The 16,314-nt window shown below is 38.6% G+C and overlaps 2 protein-coding genes across 3 annotated transcripts; one reads left to right on the top strand and one right to left on the bottom strand.

Annotated features, from left to right (window-relative positions):
• Positions 1-2,550: 2,550 nt before the first annotated feature.
• LOC109241848 (pentatricopeptide repeat-containing protein At1g26900, mitochondrial-like) lies at positions 2,551-4,571 on the top strand. The gene is made up of 3 exons (XM_019408666.1): positions 2,551-2,656; positions 3,681-4,247; positions 4,297-4,571. The coding sequence occupies exons 1-3, from the start codon at positions 2,551-2,553 to the stop codon at positions 4,569-4,571; spliced, it is 948 nt and encodes a 315-aa protein (XP_019264211.1).
• A 6,880-nt stretch (positions 4,572-11,451) lies between these two features.
• Positions 11,452-16,308, bottom strand: LOC109241854 (ran guanine nucleotide release factor-like). 2 transcript variants are annotated; one of them, XR_002070305.1, is made up of 8 exons: positions 15,795-16,308; positions 15,462-15,497; positions 14,761-14,898; positions 13,171-13,257; positions 12,245-12,292; positions 12,080-12,156; positions 11,756-11,977; positions 11,452-11,654 (listed from the first exon to the last, which is right to left on the bottom strand). XR_002070305.1 is itself a non-coding variant. In XM_019408673.1 (7 exons), the coding sequence occupies exons 1-7, from the start codon at positions 15,867-15,869 to the stop codon at positions 11,818-11,820; spliced, it is 621 nt and encodes a 206-aa protein (XP_019264218.1). In that variant the 5' UTR covers positions 15,870-16,308; the 3' UTR covers positions 11,607-11,817. The 2 variants fall into 2 exon arrangements, 1 of the variants encoding a protein (XP_019264218.1); XM_019408673.1 differs by having other exon boundaries at positions 11,607-11,977.
• Positions 16,309-16,314: the final 6 nt, after the last annotated feature.

Genomic DNA, 16,314 nt, shown 5'->3' with positions numbered 1-16,314 from the left:
CTGTTGTTTAAGTATCACTTATAGTGATAGATCAAATACAAACTTTGTCTAATTTACAAAACTTAATTATTTAATTTACAAACAAATATATAAAATTATAAAATAACATGTAAAATAATAAAACTAACACATACAAGAATTAAAGATAGCTTGGTGCTACTGGGCCTCAAATATCGAGCCTGGAACCCATATGTGAATGCTCTGTCCAATTAAATAATGTATAATTATAAAAATTAATTATTTAATTTACAATAACAAACATATAAAATTATAAAACTAACATGTAAAATAATAAAACTGACACATATAAGAATTCAGGATAGCTTGATGCTACTGGCCCTCAAATATCGAGCCTGGAACCCATATGTGAATACTCTCTCCAATTAAATATTGTATAATTAAAAAAATTAATTATTTAATTTACAAAATAAACATATAAAATTATGAAACTAACATGTAAAATAATAAAATTGACACATACAAGAATTCAGGATAGCTTGGTGCTACTGGACCTCAAATATCGAGCCTGGAACCCATATGTGAATACTCTGTCTAATTAAATATTGTATAATTATAATAATTAATTATTTAATTTACAAAACAAACATATAATTAATGCTATTTAATTTACAGTAGACGACATGTATGTGCCGCCTATGCATCCCGAACCTTTCTGCGATGAGCTATTAGTGTTACAGGGCGATCATAGGTCCGCCCACATATGGGAGGGAGAGTTATTGGCCCAGACTCTCTGCGTCAGGAGAGTGGACGACATGTGGGATTTTCTGAAGGGCAAAATTCTCCATCCCCGTATAGTCCAGCGCCTGCGGGATACGAGCTTCTACAGGATTTTGGAGATCGGGCGGCTGCAGCTCGATTGGTCTTTGGTCATGGCCCTGATAGAGCGGTGGCGACCGGAGACGCACATATTCCACCTGCCCATTGGCGAGGCCACCATCACGCTACAGGACGTGGAGGTTTTATATGGGTTGCCCGTTGCACTGCCGCAGTCCATGAGAGAGATGACGCGCGGGCAGTATTTGGACATGCTGCAGCAGCTCACTAGTTTCAGGCCATAGGACGAGACTGCACACTCAGGGGCCAGTCACCTGAGTTTGACGGCTATTCGACAATATTTGGAGATATTGCACCCCGACATCACTAGCGAGACAGATAATCTGCATATTCACCTGTATACTAGGTTGTTGCTGCTCCTTATGTTTGAGGGGTCTTATTCCCGAACAATTCGGGGAACCTAGTCAGCTTGAGATTCCTTCATCATCTTGAGCGGCTAGATGATTTACCCAGTACAGCTGGGGTGCTACTGTTCTCGCCTACTTGTACAGGCAGATGTGTCGGGAGAGCATGGGCACCCAACATGACGTATGTGGATTTTTGCCGCTGCTACAGGTGATAACATATTCGAATACTCTATTCATTATAACATATCTAGTAAAAATTTATCTTAAATTTTACGTCAACTTTGTATGTTAGGTTTGGGCCTGGGAGCGGTTCCTGCAGTTGCAGCCACCTCTACCACCATTACCTCCGGATATACCACCTCCGTTTCTCCCTCTATCTAGGAGGTGGGTTCTCCGGCGGGGATACGTACATATCTACGATGCTCGGCATAATCTCCCCCTAGCGTTCTGTATTTGAACCCGAATATCTAGAATATTTGATGGAAGGACGGGGAATCCTTTTGAACAACCCGTTATAATGGGAAAGCCTTATACCTTGAAATTAACTCATCAAGTTGATGATAAAATCCATGGGCGTTCAAGTGGACATTATGCGCTTGTTACACAACAACCCCTTAGAGGAAGAGCCAAGCAGGAGGGGACAACGGGTAGGAGAAATGGAGGTTTGGGGTTGCTCATATTTTACAAGAGATGCTTACTTATAAATCAGATCATATTAGATCTCGCCAAGAAGTACTTGGTACTACGATCATTCGGGGAACAATACCTAATCCCGAAGACGCTCCAGAATCTTTTCGATTGCTCGTTCGAGAACTACGATCTTTAGCTCTGGAATTGAATCATTTCCTTGTATCTGAGAAGAACTTCCAGATTAATAGGAAGGAAGCTTAGTCGGAATGAATACTAATTTTTCTTCTATGATCGATCGATATAAACATCAGCAACTCCGAATTGGATAAGTTTCTCCTCAACAAATAAGTGCTTGGGCCACTAAAATCCCGCCTAATGGAGAGATAGTTGGAGAGGTAACAAAGCCCTATACTTTTCATTACAAAACTAACAAACCGGAAAAGAGATGGATTATTTTGTGAAAGAATTTTTGGTCCTATAAAAAGCAGAATTTGTGCTTGTGGAAATTATCGAGTAATAGGAGACGAAAAAGAAGACCCGAAATCTTGTGAACAATGCGGGGTCGAATTTGTTGATTCTTGGATACGAAGGTATCAAATGGGCTATATCAAACTCGCATGCCCAGTAACCCATGTGTGGTATTTAAAACGTCTTCCTAGTTATATTGCGAATCTTTTAGATAAACCTCTTAAAGAATTAGAAGGCCTAGTATACTGCGATGTGTGATTTGATCGAAATTATGATTATAAAGACTCGGAAGGAGAAACTGTCATCCCAGTCAATCCAATTGGGATGCCCTGGACCTGACATGTCACTTGGAAAGAGTAACATGAAGCTCAGAATTGGGGTGTAGTCAATACTCCCAAATAAAAAGGGAATTGATCTATGGTCGATTTCGTAACAAATCAAATAAAGAGAAATTTCTATTTGTACCTCGTGAAAAAAGCTTTTTATTTTGTGGAATGAACCATTTCCTTTCTTTTCGTGGAAAGAAATTATGTTCAAGTAAGCAAATATGTCATGGTTCTAGGAGTCTATCTATCACCTATAGATTTTAAGGGCGTGGTGGCCTAACCATCGAGATGAAGTCGGGACCGAAAAGATCGAACGGAACAATATATAGACAAGTAAATCCCTTATGGGTTCCAAGGTATTCCTTTAATTATTAAGAGTTAGGGGATTTATCATTCAATTTTTAAATACATACAAAGCCCAAATCTTTATATGTATAATACCATGCTTCGTAGTTATTCAATAAGTGATGACCCACAAAAGGGTCTTTTGTTTTTAACTACGTGAGGGCACAAAGTGTAATTCTTGATCAATTTGCTTTTGTTTCTGGACTTAGATCTTGTATACGATTATTGGCAAAATGGACTGGTGAAACTATTCTTTCAGTTGCTTTGAGATGTGGGTTTGATTTGTTTATTGATTTGAGGAACACCCTTTTGAATTTTTATTGTGTTTCTGGGAGAATCCGTTGTGCCCACCAATGTTTGATGAATTTTCAGATAGGGATTTGGTGAGTTGGAACACTTTGATGGGCGGTTATCTTTTGTGTGCATAATTATCCTGCTGTTTTGGAATTGTTTATTGAATTGCACACAAATGGTGCTTCTGCTAGTGCCACGACGATGTTGTGTGTTTTGTCTACGATTGGTGAGTTAAAGATTGCTTTGGTAGGGGAATCCCTGCATGGGTGTTGCATAAAGAATGGATTTTTCTATAGTGTGAAGGTGTTAACTGCCTTGATTTCTATGTATGGGAAGATGGGCTGCATTAGCTCGGGCCGTAGTCTATTTCATGAAGCTTATCCCAAAGATGTTGTCTTGTGAAACTGTTTGATAGACGGATATGCTAAAAATGGCTTTCTAGAAGAGGCACTGTTTCTATTGAGGCAAATGAAGATTCAAGGATTGAAGCCAAATTCATCAACTTTGGCAGGTTTGCTTTCTGCTTTTGCTTCCTCCGGGGCTCTCAATATGGGTCATTATATTCAGAACTTTTTAGATGATCAGCAATTAGCTATGGATCCAGTTCTTGCGACAGCATTGATAGATATGTATACTAAAAGTGGCTTGCTTATGAAGGCAGTTAATGTTTTTGACAATATGGAGACCAAAGATGTGAAGTGTTGGACATCAATGATAATGGGCTACGGGGTACACGGGGAGGCAGAGGCTGCTGTTGTGCTCTTCCATAGAATGGAGGATGAGGGTTTTAGGCCTAATGAAGTGACTTTCTTGGCAGTATTCAATGCTTGTAGCCATGGCGGACTGGTGGCTGAGGGCATCAGCTGTATTAGAAAAATGGTGCTGGAATATGGCTTGACTCCTAAAATTGAACATTATGGATGTTTGATTGATCTCTTAGGCCGTGCTGGATTGCTTGAGACAGCACGAGAACTAATAAAAGGTTTTACCCATTCATGGGGATGCTATTGCATGGCGTGCCTTACTAGCAGTATGCAGAGTCCATGGTAGTGTTGAGCTGGGAGAACAAGTGAAGAAAGAACTAGAACAGAGATTCGGCGAACATCCTGCCGATTCACTTCTTCTGAGCAGTACTTATGCCATCGCTGGGATAATGCCCGAGCACAGAGATATAACTGAGGTGGAGGAAGGTAAATTAGAAAAAGAAGTCGAATGTTCTCTCCCTGGGAAGAAGGAAGCTGCATGTAGCGCAATTGCATCATGTGATAATGGCCAGGTTTTTCTTAGCCAAGCTGAAGTACCGTAGTTCATAAAGGGCCCTGCCTCTGTCTACCACAACAAAGTTTTGATTTTCAGTTTAAAAGTTGCTTCTCATTCTTTCAGACAGAGAAGTACTTTGGCAAGAGGGCTATCAATTATTCCAACAACAACAACATACCCAGTATTATCCCACACCGTGGGGTCTGAGGAGGGTAGTGTGTGCGCAGACCTTATCCCTACCTCGTGAGGATAGAGAGGTTGTTTCCAATAGACCCTCGGCTCAAGAAAGCACAAGCACCACATTAATGAAAATATAGACAAGAAGGGACAGTACCAAAAAGCCATATAGAAGTAGAATAAAAATAACAAGATAGTAAAGTGATCAACAATGAAAGAAGACAATGGTTAGTCATCAAAACTTACTACCAACAGAAAGCGAGATTGCGTGCCAATACTACTATTATGAACACTCTAGGCTATCAATTATTCTTTGTACTAATTTTGGAATAACTACGACAGGAAATCCATTCATTCAGCATAGAGATATAAGATGAATCTGCACAAACAGCAGGCATGACACCAGAAGAAGTCATTTTTGTTTTGTTTAAGATGGTGGTTTGCAGACTAACTTAAACGTATTCAACTAATCCACCAGATATTCTGTTATTTTTTTTGCCTACAACCGGAAGTGCAGGGTAGTGTCAGCAAGATGGCTGCTGTCACAGGCGCATTTTATGTCACACAAAAACAGCTTGCGCGGCAGCCAAATCTCGCACTTGACTTCAGCCTGCTCCAACACTTAGCCAAAATTACAGCAAATTTGGACTTAGATTATTTTTAGGCAGCTTTCAACGTAGTAAGTTTTAGCGTTTAGGCAACGAAATATGATAAAGGCAACAAAATTATAAAAGAACACAAGACACACTATACAGGAAATGTCTTCCCGAACTTTGTATTTAACTCGAGCATACAAAGAAACTCAACTCGAAGTACAGCTTTGTACAAAAGAAGATCACTCTTGACCCTCACAAGACTACTCTTAGCCTTAAACATTTTCACTCTTGAAAACAGACTTAGGACTCTTTCCTAACTCAATGTGTACTCTTTTACACATTTTTCTCTCTTCTAAAAGCATAAGGGTGTTTCCCATTTATAACAATATGAGACATCCCTCTTTGCCCTTACACTTGTCGCATTTAGGCTTAGACACTTGTCCCATTCAGCCCACTACTTTAGCCTAGTGCAGTTGACAACTCCCAACTACTAGGATCATGTAAATCATGCTAAATTATAGTGGGATCATGGCCCCAAAAATGTGCAACCACTGTTGCCATCTGTTTAGCAAAGCTCAACTGCTGCCCATGTGCACAGCATGTGCTGGTAACCGCCCTTGACTTGGTCAATCTGAAGTTTGCTGCCCATTTTCGTGCCTTGGCTTGAACCAGGCGCCAATGCCATGTACTCAGCTGCATTGTAGCCACATTTTGCCTATGCCATTGCCCACGAACTTGGCCCGTTTGCCGCAACTCAATGCCATGACAAGTCTGTCCGCGCACACTGTCTTTCGTTGTACTTTAGCCTGCCTTTGCCACTTCGTTTTTGCCTTGCCTTGGCATCAATGCCTCATGCCTTGATACCTTTGCCATGATCAAGTGTCACCCTTAGCCCGCAACTCATTGTCAAGCCCTTGCCAAGCTGTCTCACCTCCGTCAAAGCTTTGGCCATCACTTGCCCGTTTCCCATTTTTGCTTTGGTGCTGCTCATGCACCTTAGCTTGGCAACACTCTTGCTGCCCCATGATAACACTCTTGTTGTCAAGTCGAGCTTCAATTGGCGCAGGTCTAACAAACCACCCGCACCCTTTGAAACTCGACGTCCTCGTCGAGTTTAGCTCAATTTATGAGTCCTAAGGGGTTGACAAGCAACGCCCCTTGACCCCCTTTCTCATCAGCCACAATTGCATTCACTCCAGCTGCTTTATTGTCGCTGGTCATTGCCTCTAATGCAGCCCTCTTATCCGCGGCAGTCATAGCATTTAACACTACCTTCTTTGGGCAGTCCCTTGCTCAGTGTGGCCCATCACAAATGTAATAGCCACCATATTTTCTGCCCTGCTCCTTGCATTTCGAAGTTCCAGCCTCTTGCTTTCCCTTCCTATTGTCTTCATTAGTATTGTTATTTTCACATTTCTTCCACTCCTTTGCCTTGTCTTTCCTTCCCTCGTTAGACTTTGAAGCAGAAGTCTCTTCTCCCAAGTGAAAATCACCCAATGCGTCAGCCGCAGCCACAACACTTGCGAGGTTTTGAATATTCTGCCTTCGCAACTCAAGTTCTGCCCATTGTTGCAGCCCGCTCATGAAGTTGTGCAACTTGTCTTCTTCCGACATGTTGCTGATGCTCAACATCAAAGAAGTGAATTCTTTGACATATGCTCTAACTGATCTGGTTTGCCTCAACTTTTTCAGTTTGTCCCTAGCAATCCAAGACGTATTGCTAGGAAGAAATTGATCCTTCAATTCCTTTTTAAGACGCTCCCACGACTCAATCTTTGGTCTGCCCAAACTTTCATTTTCAACCACACGAGTGCGCCACCATAACTTAGCATCGTCACCCAAATACATGCTAGTCAAGGTTACTTTCTCTTTCTCATCTTGCACACGAATAGCATGAAAGTACTGCTCCATATCCCAAAGAAAATTCTCCAATTCACGTGCACTCTTTGCACCACCAAATGCCTTAGGTTCCGGGATCTTTACCTTGAGACGATCGGCACCACGTTGAGGAGCATCCTCACCCACAACACGTCGCAGCACCACTGTCTCGCTCCTTAGATCCGCATTCTCTTGACTTAGCTTTGCCAATTCTGCCTCAAGGTAAGCAAGCCTTGTCACGAGAGTTTGAATTTTTTCACCTTCAGGGACAATTCCAACCAATGCCTCCAGTTTCGTTAGCCTTTCCCGCAGTTCGTTGTTACCACCGGCCATGTTCTCAAACAAGACCACGAAATCTGACAATGCCTGTCGTGTCTCCGTCACGAACCTGCTCCGCTCTGATACCAGTTGTCACATGCGCATTTTATATCACACAAAAACAGCCTGCGCGGCAGCCAATTCTCGCACTTGACTTCAGCCTGCTCCAACACTTAGCCAAAATTACAGCAACTTTGGACTTAGATTATTTTTAGGCAGCTTTCAACGTAGTAAGTTTTAGGAACGTTTAGGCAACGAAATATGATAAAGGCAACAAAATTATAAAAGAACACAAGGCACAATATACAGAAAATTTCTTCCCCAACTTTGTATTTAACTCGAGCATACAAAGAAACTCAACTCGAAGTACAGCCATGTACAAAAGAAGATCACTCTTAACCCTCACAAGACTACTCTTAGCCTTAAATGTTTTCACTCTTGAAAACAGACTTAGGACTCTTTCCTAACTCAATGTGTACTCTCTTACACGTTTTTCTCTCTTCCAAAAGCATAAGGGTGCTGCCCATTTATAATGATATGAGACAACCCTCTTTGCCCTTACACTTGTTGCATTTAGGCTTAGACACTTGTCCCACTTAGCCCACTACTTTAGCCTAGTGTTGTTGACAACACCCAACTACTAGGATCATGTAAATCATGCTAAATTATAGTGGGATCATGGCCCCAAAAACGTGCAACCACTGCTGCCATCAGTTTAGCAAAGCTCAACTGCTGCCCATGTGCACAGCATGTGCCGGTAACCGCCCTTGACTTGGTCAATCAGAAGTTTGCTGCCCATTTTCGTACCTTGGCTTGAACCAGGCGCCAATGCCATGTACTCAGCTGCATTGTAGCCACATTTTACCTATGCCATTGCCCACGAGCTTGGCCCGTTTGCCGCAACTCAATGCCATGACAAGAAGTGGGGAACATCCCCTGAATGCCAGTTTGAAAATTTTCACCACCTGCAGCTGCAAGTGGTATCTGGTGTGTCAACAAATCTGTTACGTGTATCTTTAAACACTAATGTAAATTAGTAACATGTAGTCATAGACAACGGCGTTCATAAATTGTATTAAATTCATAAAAGAGAAGTAAGGGTGTAAAAGGAGAACCTTATTTGAAAATTGGTCTGTGCTAGCTACATTAGTTGCTAGTAATGATAAAGTGTAAATCATTTTTTTTTCCCTAAAAAAAGAGCACATCTAACTGAAGAAAAAAATACAGATTCATATATCTGAAAATGGAGACGGATCATCTAGCAGGTTGAACCCGTTGCTTTCAACTCAAAACATGTTTACATACTGAGATATTTTATACTATGTATTGTCCTTGCGCACGTTTATATAATAACACACACACACATAAGATGTTCTAAATCTTGAGATGAAAATTCCTATATATTCTCGTCTGTCTGATTATTTTGTTCTATGTATTGTCCTTGCGCACGTTTATATAAAAAAAACACACACACACAAGATATTCTAAATCTTGAGATGAAAATTCCTATATATTCCCGTCTGTCTGTCTGATTACTTTGTTCTATTCTTTAGTCAACTAAAATATTTATCAACTAATTTGTAACTATATAGGACCGATAGAAAGGAAATTTGTTTTAGAAACAACATCATCTTTCTTTTATATGGCGCTTTGTGTTTAGTATATGCCTCTGTTTCCCATGTTCTTGTTATTGTAATATTGAACACTGTTTTGGCAGAAATATAATTTCATAGCATCGATCAATGGGTAAGGCTATGGGTCCAAACATGTTTGCTGTGCATATTCCTCAAAAACTAATATTCTTTTTCGAGAAACTTTCGGAAACCACTATGTTTTAGTGGTTATTAGCTAGTTGTAGCTACCATTTACTATATTACTTTCTATAGCTATGTTTTCAGATTTTTTAGAGTGTATTCGATGTATTTAAGATGAATACAATAGCATTTCTAGGCGTGAAACAGGGGATTACAGCTAGACAGATTTTTGTATTCGAGTGTATTCGACTGTATTCATGGCGTGAAACATGGGATTACAGCTGGACAGATTATTGTATTCGACTATATTCACGGTATGAAACAGGGGATTACACTGTTTTTAAACGGAAAGTGAATCAACTAACATAATAGACTCCTAATATAACTCAACAAACTCAATTATAACACACAAATTTTGTATTTCCAGTTATAAAAAAGATTCTTAACCCAAAACCCCAAAAACATAGCAATCTTCAGAGAAATTATATAATACATCTGAATACATAAATTATATTAATTAAAAAAAACATATGAATACATTCATGGAATATAGCGAGACACTGAATATAATGAAATACATAGAATACAGCGGGATACATTGAAATACAATGAAAAAAAAGACAATGAATACAATGAAATACATAGAATACAGCGAGATACATTGAAATATATTAACAGAAAATTCAAGTTATTGAGCCCCCAACTCCGTCGTCTTTGTTCAAGAACAACCCTAATGTCGTCTCGTTGAAGCAGCATCAGTATCCAGTCCTCGCTTGCCGTCACCGTTGCCTCCGGTTGCCGACGATCCAGCGCCGCCTTTAATTCCAACTGCTATTGCATCAAAGATCGTACGTGATCGAAGTTTCCATGGATTATAGAAGTAGTAGGGAATCAATCACGAGTAGTACCGTTCAGAATCTGCAGGGGCCTTCACCGCCGGCAACAAAGGCTTCGATAGAGGCACCGCCAATTGTTGAAATTGTACAAGAAGAAGAAAAGAGGACTGAATGTGCTAATTGGGAGGCAGTATCAATGAATAACGGCCACGGTCGAAACAGTGACGGTGGCAATTGCTCCAGCGTCCGGCGGAGGAGAAGACATCGGGAGGTAGAGAGAGAGAGAGAGAGGGAGAATAGATATGGGGTAGGGGATAGGAGAAATTTGAGGGGACATGAGAGAGAAAAATAATACAAAGCTTATTTTATGGCTTAAGGGTAGGAGGTGATCATAAATAGATATTTGGGTATAAAAAATTAAAAGGTAGCTATGAAATATAAGTTTTTAAAAGGGTATTTATTTTAAAATAAATAAGGTATCAACCTTTGCTATAGGAGGTAACTATTCCTTCTTTTTATCCTGCAAGAAAGCAGATTAACATCTTCTATCTCATTCTGGAGTTGAATCGGCAGTACCTGGTTCTAAAGTTTTTGCCAAAAGTCTACCATTGCCAACCAGTAATTAAATTAATGGGAAAGCCGCAGCTTTTCTTTGTTACAAAAGAAAAGAAGTCATATTCATTTTCTTTCCTTTCTGGTGGAGTTTGGAGTAGGTAACAGAGACAAATTCAGAATTTATAGTTAGTGGGTTCAAAATTTATATTATACACTCTTCTTTTTCTCATTGTTTATTTTAGGCATCATTTGGATTGTAATGATCTTAGTTTCTGTATTTACATGTATTGTGCTTTATTTTAGTCTTAACCAAGTATGTAAAACAATGGAAACACTACCACATTTACCCTTTTAGGAACCACTACTACAATTAAATAAAAATGATGAAGAGATCAAATTCCCTATGCGGTTTAAGTTTAGAAAAATTTACTCAAGTACAAGAGTAGAGCACAGGAGCGTGCAAGCTAACACACCAAGTCATGAAAACACCAAAATGATAAACTTTACTTCATTCAAACTTTAATCGCTTTTCTATTGCAATTCTATCACACAAGTAATGTAGCTTAATGTAATCTTTGATAATACGCTCGCGCTTGTTTGGACATAAGAAATTTTTTCACTTTTTTTCGAAATAAGTGTTTGACCATAAAATTTTCAATTTTCACTTGAAGATGAATTTTGAAATTTTTCAAAAATTTGAAAAAATCCAAAAAGCTGTTTTTCAAAATTCACTCACAAAACTTCAAAAGTAACCCAAAATTACATTCATGTCCAAACACAACTCTAATATTCAAATACCATATTCACTTGAGTTTTTTTTTTTTTTTTTTCACTTTTTTTGGAATTTTACCTTTCTTATGTCCCACTTAATTTCCATTCCTTCTAGTTATATTTGAAACTCTGTTATCTGTCTGAGCTGCATTTGATATTTGGAAGTAAAGAGACATCTGGTCCCATTTGCTGCTGCTTTTATCCAAGGAAAGAAATGGACTGCACTGCACTATGCACAAAAATCCTGAACAAAAGATGAAAGGAGAAATTGCGTAACAAATTTACTCAATACATCCACTACAACAGCAACTCTTTAAGCAATTAACAGAACAACAGAGAACAGACATGCTGTTGAAAAATGGACCAATAATCCCCAAAGAGATGCTAGATTTGTGTGACTATTTAAATCATTCAACACCTCCAGTAGCAGTACCAAAGAGGCTCCAATCATGAACTTTGAAACTAGATACTGCAAATTTAAAAACCTCAGCCATCGGCATAATTCCAGATTGTGCAGCAGGTACAGCTACGCCAGCCCCGACTGTGCTAGCACTCTCACTCAAGGGGCTACAATCACAAAGGTAAACACGAAAACGTTAAACAAAAAGCCTAGTTGACATCATAGCTTTAAGATCACCAGGTGTAAACCGAGTTAGTGTCCCAACTTACTTTATTAATAAAGGCTCATATGCAGTTATGAGAATATCCGTCCCAACATCCTTAAGGCGAAGGTTTGCCAGGTACACCTGAATGGGATGCGATCATATCTCATTTTGCAGTTATAACTGCAACGGGGTAAAGGTAGGGGGTGGAAAAGGGAATTAACAAACTTACCTTAACCAAGTTCTGTGCTTCCCTACCTTGTCTTCCCTTAGAAACGGCCTATGAATTGAATAAGGTTGATCTCAATTAGATTGACAACATGAAATGATAATTTGATCAACTAACGAAAGCAATTTATGAAATTTTACAACAAGCTGGCTAGCATCGTCCACGACTCTCATCCTAGTTGAAAATATGTGTTCTGGTAGATCTAACAATCTTTACATCTACTTTCATTTCTCCAGAAAAATTATTTCATGCAACAGTAAATGAAGAATAGAAATACTATAGCTTTACTAAAATACTACCTCTTAAAAGTAAAAGAAAAGGGAACTATCTGGCTGGAAACTAAATCCTCTTCTGGAAATATATGCATATTACATTTGCATCATAAACATGACATGGGAGCACCATCCCTAAGTTCTTTCGCCAATAAATCAATTTCAAGTGTATTTGCCGAGGCACTTAATGCTAACATGTAAAAAACTGTGAGCTGATAAAGGGACCGGGCTCCTCTACAAAATGTATTCAAAGCAAATACAAGTCATCAAGGCCTTACTACAAAGAAATACAAGTCATCAAGGCCATGAGTTATAGTTTCCAGAAAACTATACACATGGATTTACCAACTTTGTGAAGATAACTACAAATTCTGAATCCCGTCCCCGTACAGGAGCATAAACAACACAACTTACTGTAAAGAGAATGAAGGATATTATGGTTTCTAGAGAGGCTAAATAGTCATTAAATAAACGATGCTTCAGCCACATGGTATATGAACTCATGGGAACTTACTAAATTGCGATGAGAGATGAGAACAGCTTTTGTTTTTATTCTAAAAAACCATGTCATACACATGAAGATCCATAAAATAAGATACCAACTGAAGTTGAGATCATCAATAAATGCTCAGTAATTCTAAAATAACACTAACATACCATTTGAGCAACAGCAGTGGTGATGACAGCAGGCGTGTTTCTATAGCACAATCCAGGAGCCTCAAATACTGCTGACTGCTCGATGATCTGCAGATACAAACAAAGAATCAACAAAATAATTGTAACCGAACAACTTATAAATGATTTGGCTTAACGAATTGTTGAAGTGCAAGCTTTTAAGAAAATGCACACTTCAATTTCGCACATTTTCACGTCAAAAATTTCCCGTTTATATGATTGTAATAGAAGAACAACTATTTGGCAAGGTACTACCGTATCTTGAAGAAAAACTCTCCCAGAGAGTTATCAGTAAAATCATCATTATGTTAACTCAAAAAAGGAGATAATACCAAAATAATAGACATTAAACAACTTTGAAATCAGAAAATTCTTTTGAAAGAAATGGAAATGAAAATATAGAACTAAACAGCAACATATGGAGGTACTCTACTGATTTAGTGCAGCTTTTGGATGGTTAGTTCAATTTGGATTAATAATTAACTTAATCTCTGGGAAAGATGCATTCTTCATTTGGGATGTAGGAAAGTGAGAAAGATGTAAGAGGTCTACAGACCAGCCTGCATAGGTTCAAAGTATTCTTTTGATATAAGTTCAGACTGTGAAAGACATAGAGCACTTAAAGGAGGACGCAGGGCCCAACAAAATTATCGATCCTTATGTCCAATTTCAAGATGTTCTTCCTTTATATCCCTTGGAAGTAGTAGCCTTTTTTCCTACTTTTGCTAGGACCAGTTGATGGAAAAGGAAAATAAATTTCATTTCACTCTGCCCTCTGTGCATCAGTGTTTTCAACGATTACCAAATGCCTGAATAGTTTATAAGAATTCACACATAAAACTAGAGAAACACAAAGTAGTTGAAATTTGAAGAAAGGACAAGAGTCACAATATGATAATTTTTTTTTTTTTTTGACAAGGTCACAATAGTTGTCATACCAAACAGCTGATACAATTTAATGTCCAACTAACTTGATGAGTTTTGCTGTCCCTCCTAGTTCAATTTTAAACTATTTTTTTGATGAAGTAATTAATTTCATTGCTGGCATCAAGAAGATGCATAATAGTTACAAAAGAGATATAGCAAAAAGGAATAATGTCAGCTCCAATACAGATGTTCAGGCTAATACTAAGGAGCTAACAAAATTCAAATAACTATCAGGGGAATCTATGGGGGATAAATAAACCCAAGCGTATAAAAACATAATACAATTAGCTTTGAGAGATTGGAAAGTAGTTGATAGCTTTGAGAATTCATATATTCAACCAATTTTAAACTATTGGTTGAATCAATCAAACAACCATGCCTCAATCCAAATTAATAGGGTCGACTATATGAATTCTGTGTCCATTATATATGCTGATTTTAATTTATTTGAGCAATAACAACAAAAACAAGAACAACAATCCAAACGGACAAATTAAAGAATGATAGTCATCAGAGTGTCGTCATGTCCCTACAATTAGTTCACATAAGCATATCTGATATTCACCACCTCGAAAAGCAGATAAAATTGGCATAAAGCACAAATGAAGAGAACAAAAAAAAGTTGTCCATAAAGAAAGAGCTTACCGTAGTTCCCTCTGCATCTTGTTCATTTGCAAGGTCCTGAAGAAACCAGGTGGCACTTCCACTGTCTGCTACATCCACCTTCAGATCAAGAAGCTCAATTATCAAACTCTCGTCGCGCGCAGGGTCCACAAACACCTCCTGCGATTCAAACAATCAAAGTAAAACAAATCTGAGCAGAAGATGAGAAGAAAAAATAATGAAAAACTATCCAAAATAAATGAAAATTCCTGTATTTCCTGGCTCTGATAATCTTTTTGCGACTTTCATCGAACTTGGCGTTCAAAGCAAGCACTGCCGCTGAGTTCATAATACTAATAGTCTCCCCATATTTTTCTAGTTCTTTCTACTGACAACAAACATTTCGAACTTGGTGTTCAAAGCAAGCACTGCCGTTGAGAAGTTTGATTAAATTTTTACCATTAAATTGCAAACGGGGGTGTCTCTAATTCGACCAGATTAACCTTTTATAAATAACACTGCATTTTTTTTAATCTAATAAGAAGCGAACAAGAACAAAGGCAAAAAACCTCATATAATTTAAACAAACCCAGAAAACACATTAAACAAACTACTAGAAACAAAGGAATATACACACCAAAAAAAAAAACAGAAATTTCATCCAAGATAAAACTTTTACTCAAAAATTGCAAATAGGGTGTCTCTAATTTGACCAAAAGTGAAGAAGAAAGAAGGAAACAAACCTGATGATCAGGAACTTGACGCACATTACTGACATCCTGCAAAATCAGTGAAATTCAACAACATCCTCAATACTTTCACTTCATCCACAATCAGATAAAATATCTAAAAACTTGCTATTAAATCGCCTATATGAATCCTCTATGTCCATTCAGTTTTATTCGAACTCATTTCATTTAAGTAGTAGGCTATTTTTTAAGCCGCCATAACCTATCACACAGCTTAGGAGAGTTCAAATCAGATAGAATGAAGAAATAAAGGCAATTGGCAAAAAAGTAAATTTAGAAGATAATAGTAATATGTAGAGACCAGTAGAAAATTGGAATAGGAAAAACCTGGAAACGGAGAGGGAAAGTGGTAGAGATAGTGCCGCCAAAGAGAGCACGGTCAGTACAAGAGTCTTCAGGCATGTTCAATAATGCTAAAATCTATGTATCAAACTATGTACTAGGAGTAGAATGTTTGTTGTCAGTAGAAATAACTAGAAAAATATGGGGAGACTATTAGTATTACGAACTCAACGGCAATGGGGAAACTATTAGTATTACGAACTCAACAGCAGTGCTTGCTTTGAACGCCAAGGAAGATAAAACTCGCTTGCTTTGAACGCCAAGTTCAATGAAAGTCGCTTGCTTAGAACGCCAAGTTCGAAGGGTTTCGAAGTCGTTTTTGGATCTGTTTCGCAGCTAGATTTGCTGCGATTTGAGGCTGGTATCGTGGCTGGTTTTCAGCTGTGTTTTAGCTGATTTTTGCGGGCTGTTTTGGACTGGTTTTCGGCTGATCTTGGTGAAGCAGCGGTGGGGACTGACGGCGCTGCACCTTCTTCTAGGGTTCCTCCAAGTGAAAGAGATGGGG

This window comes from Nicotiana attenuata, unplaced genomic scaffold (assembly GCF_001879085.1).
Source record: "Nicotiana attenuata strain UT unplaced genomic scaffold, NIATTr2, whole genome shotgun sequence".
Taxonomy (NCBI): domain Eukaryota; kingdom Viridiplantae; phylum Streptophyta; class Magnoliopsida; order Solanales; family Solanaceae; genus Nicotiana; species Nicotiana attenuata.
This window is presented reverse-complemented; position numbering and strand designations above follow the sequence as displayed.

Bases quoted from the DNA above. Each gene is read 5' to 3' on its own strand.
- LOC109241848 (XM_019408666.1), top strand. From the start codon at position 2,551: ATGTGTGATTTGATCGAAATTATGATTATAAAGACTCGGAAGGAGAAA. The intron at 2,657-3,680 runs GTAACATGAAGC...ACTGTTTGATAG, and splicing joins TGACATGTCACTTGGAAAGA to ACGGATATGCTAAAAATGGC. The intron at 4,248-4,296 runs GTTTTACCCATT...CCTTACTAGCAG, and splicing joins AGCACGAGAACTAATAAAAG to TATGCAGAGTCCATGGTAGT.
- LOC109241854 (XM_019408673.1), bottom strand. From the start codon at position 15,869: ATGCCTGAAGACTCTTGTACTGACCGTGCTCTCTTTGGCGGCACTATC. The intron at 15,498-15,794 runs GTTTTTCCTATT...CTGATTTTGCAG, and splicing joins CTTTCCCTCTCCGTTTCCAG to GATGTCAGTAATGTGCGTCA. The intron at 12,157-12,244 runs GTAAGTTTGTTA...CATCCCATTCAG, and splicing joins AAGCACAGAACTTGGTTAAG to GTGTACCTGGCAAACCTTCG.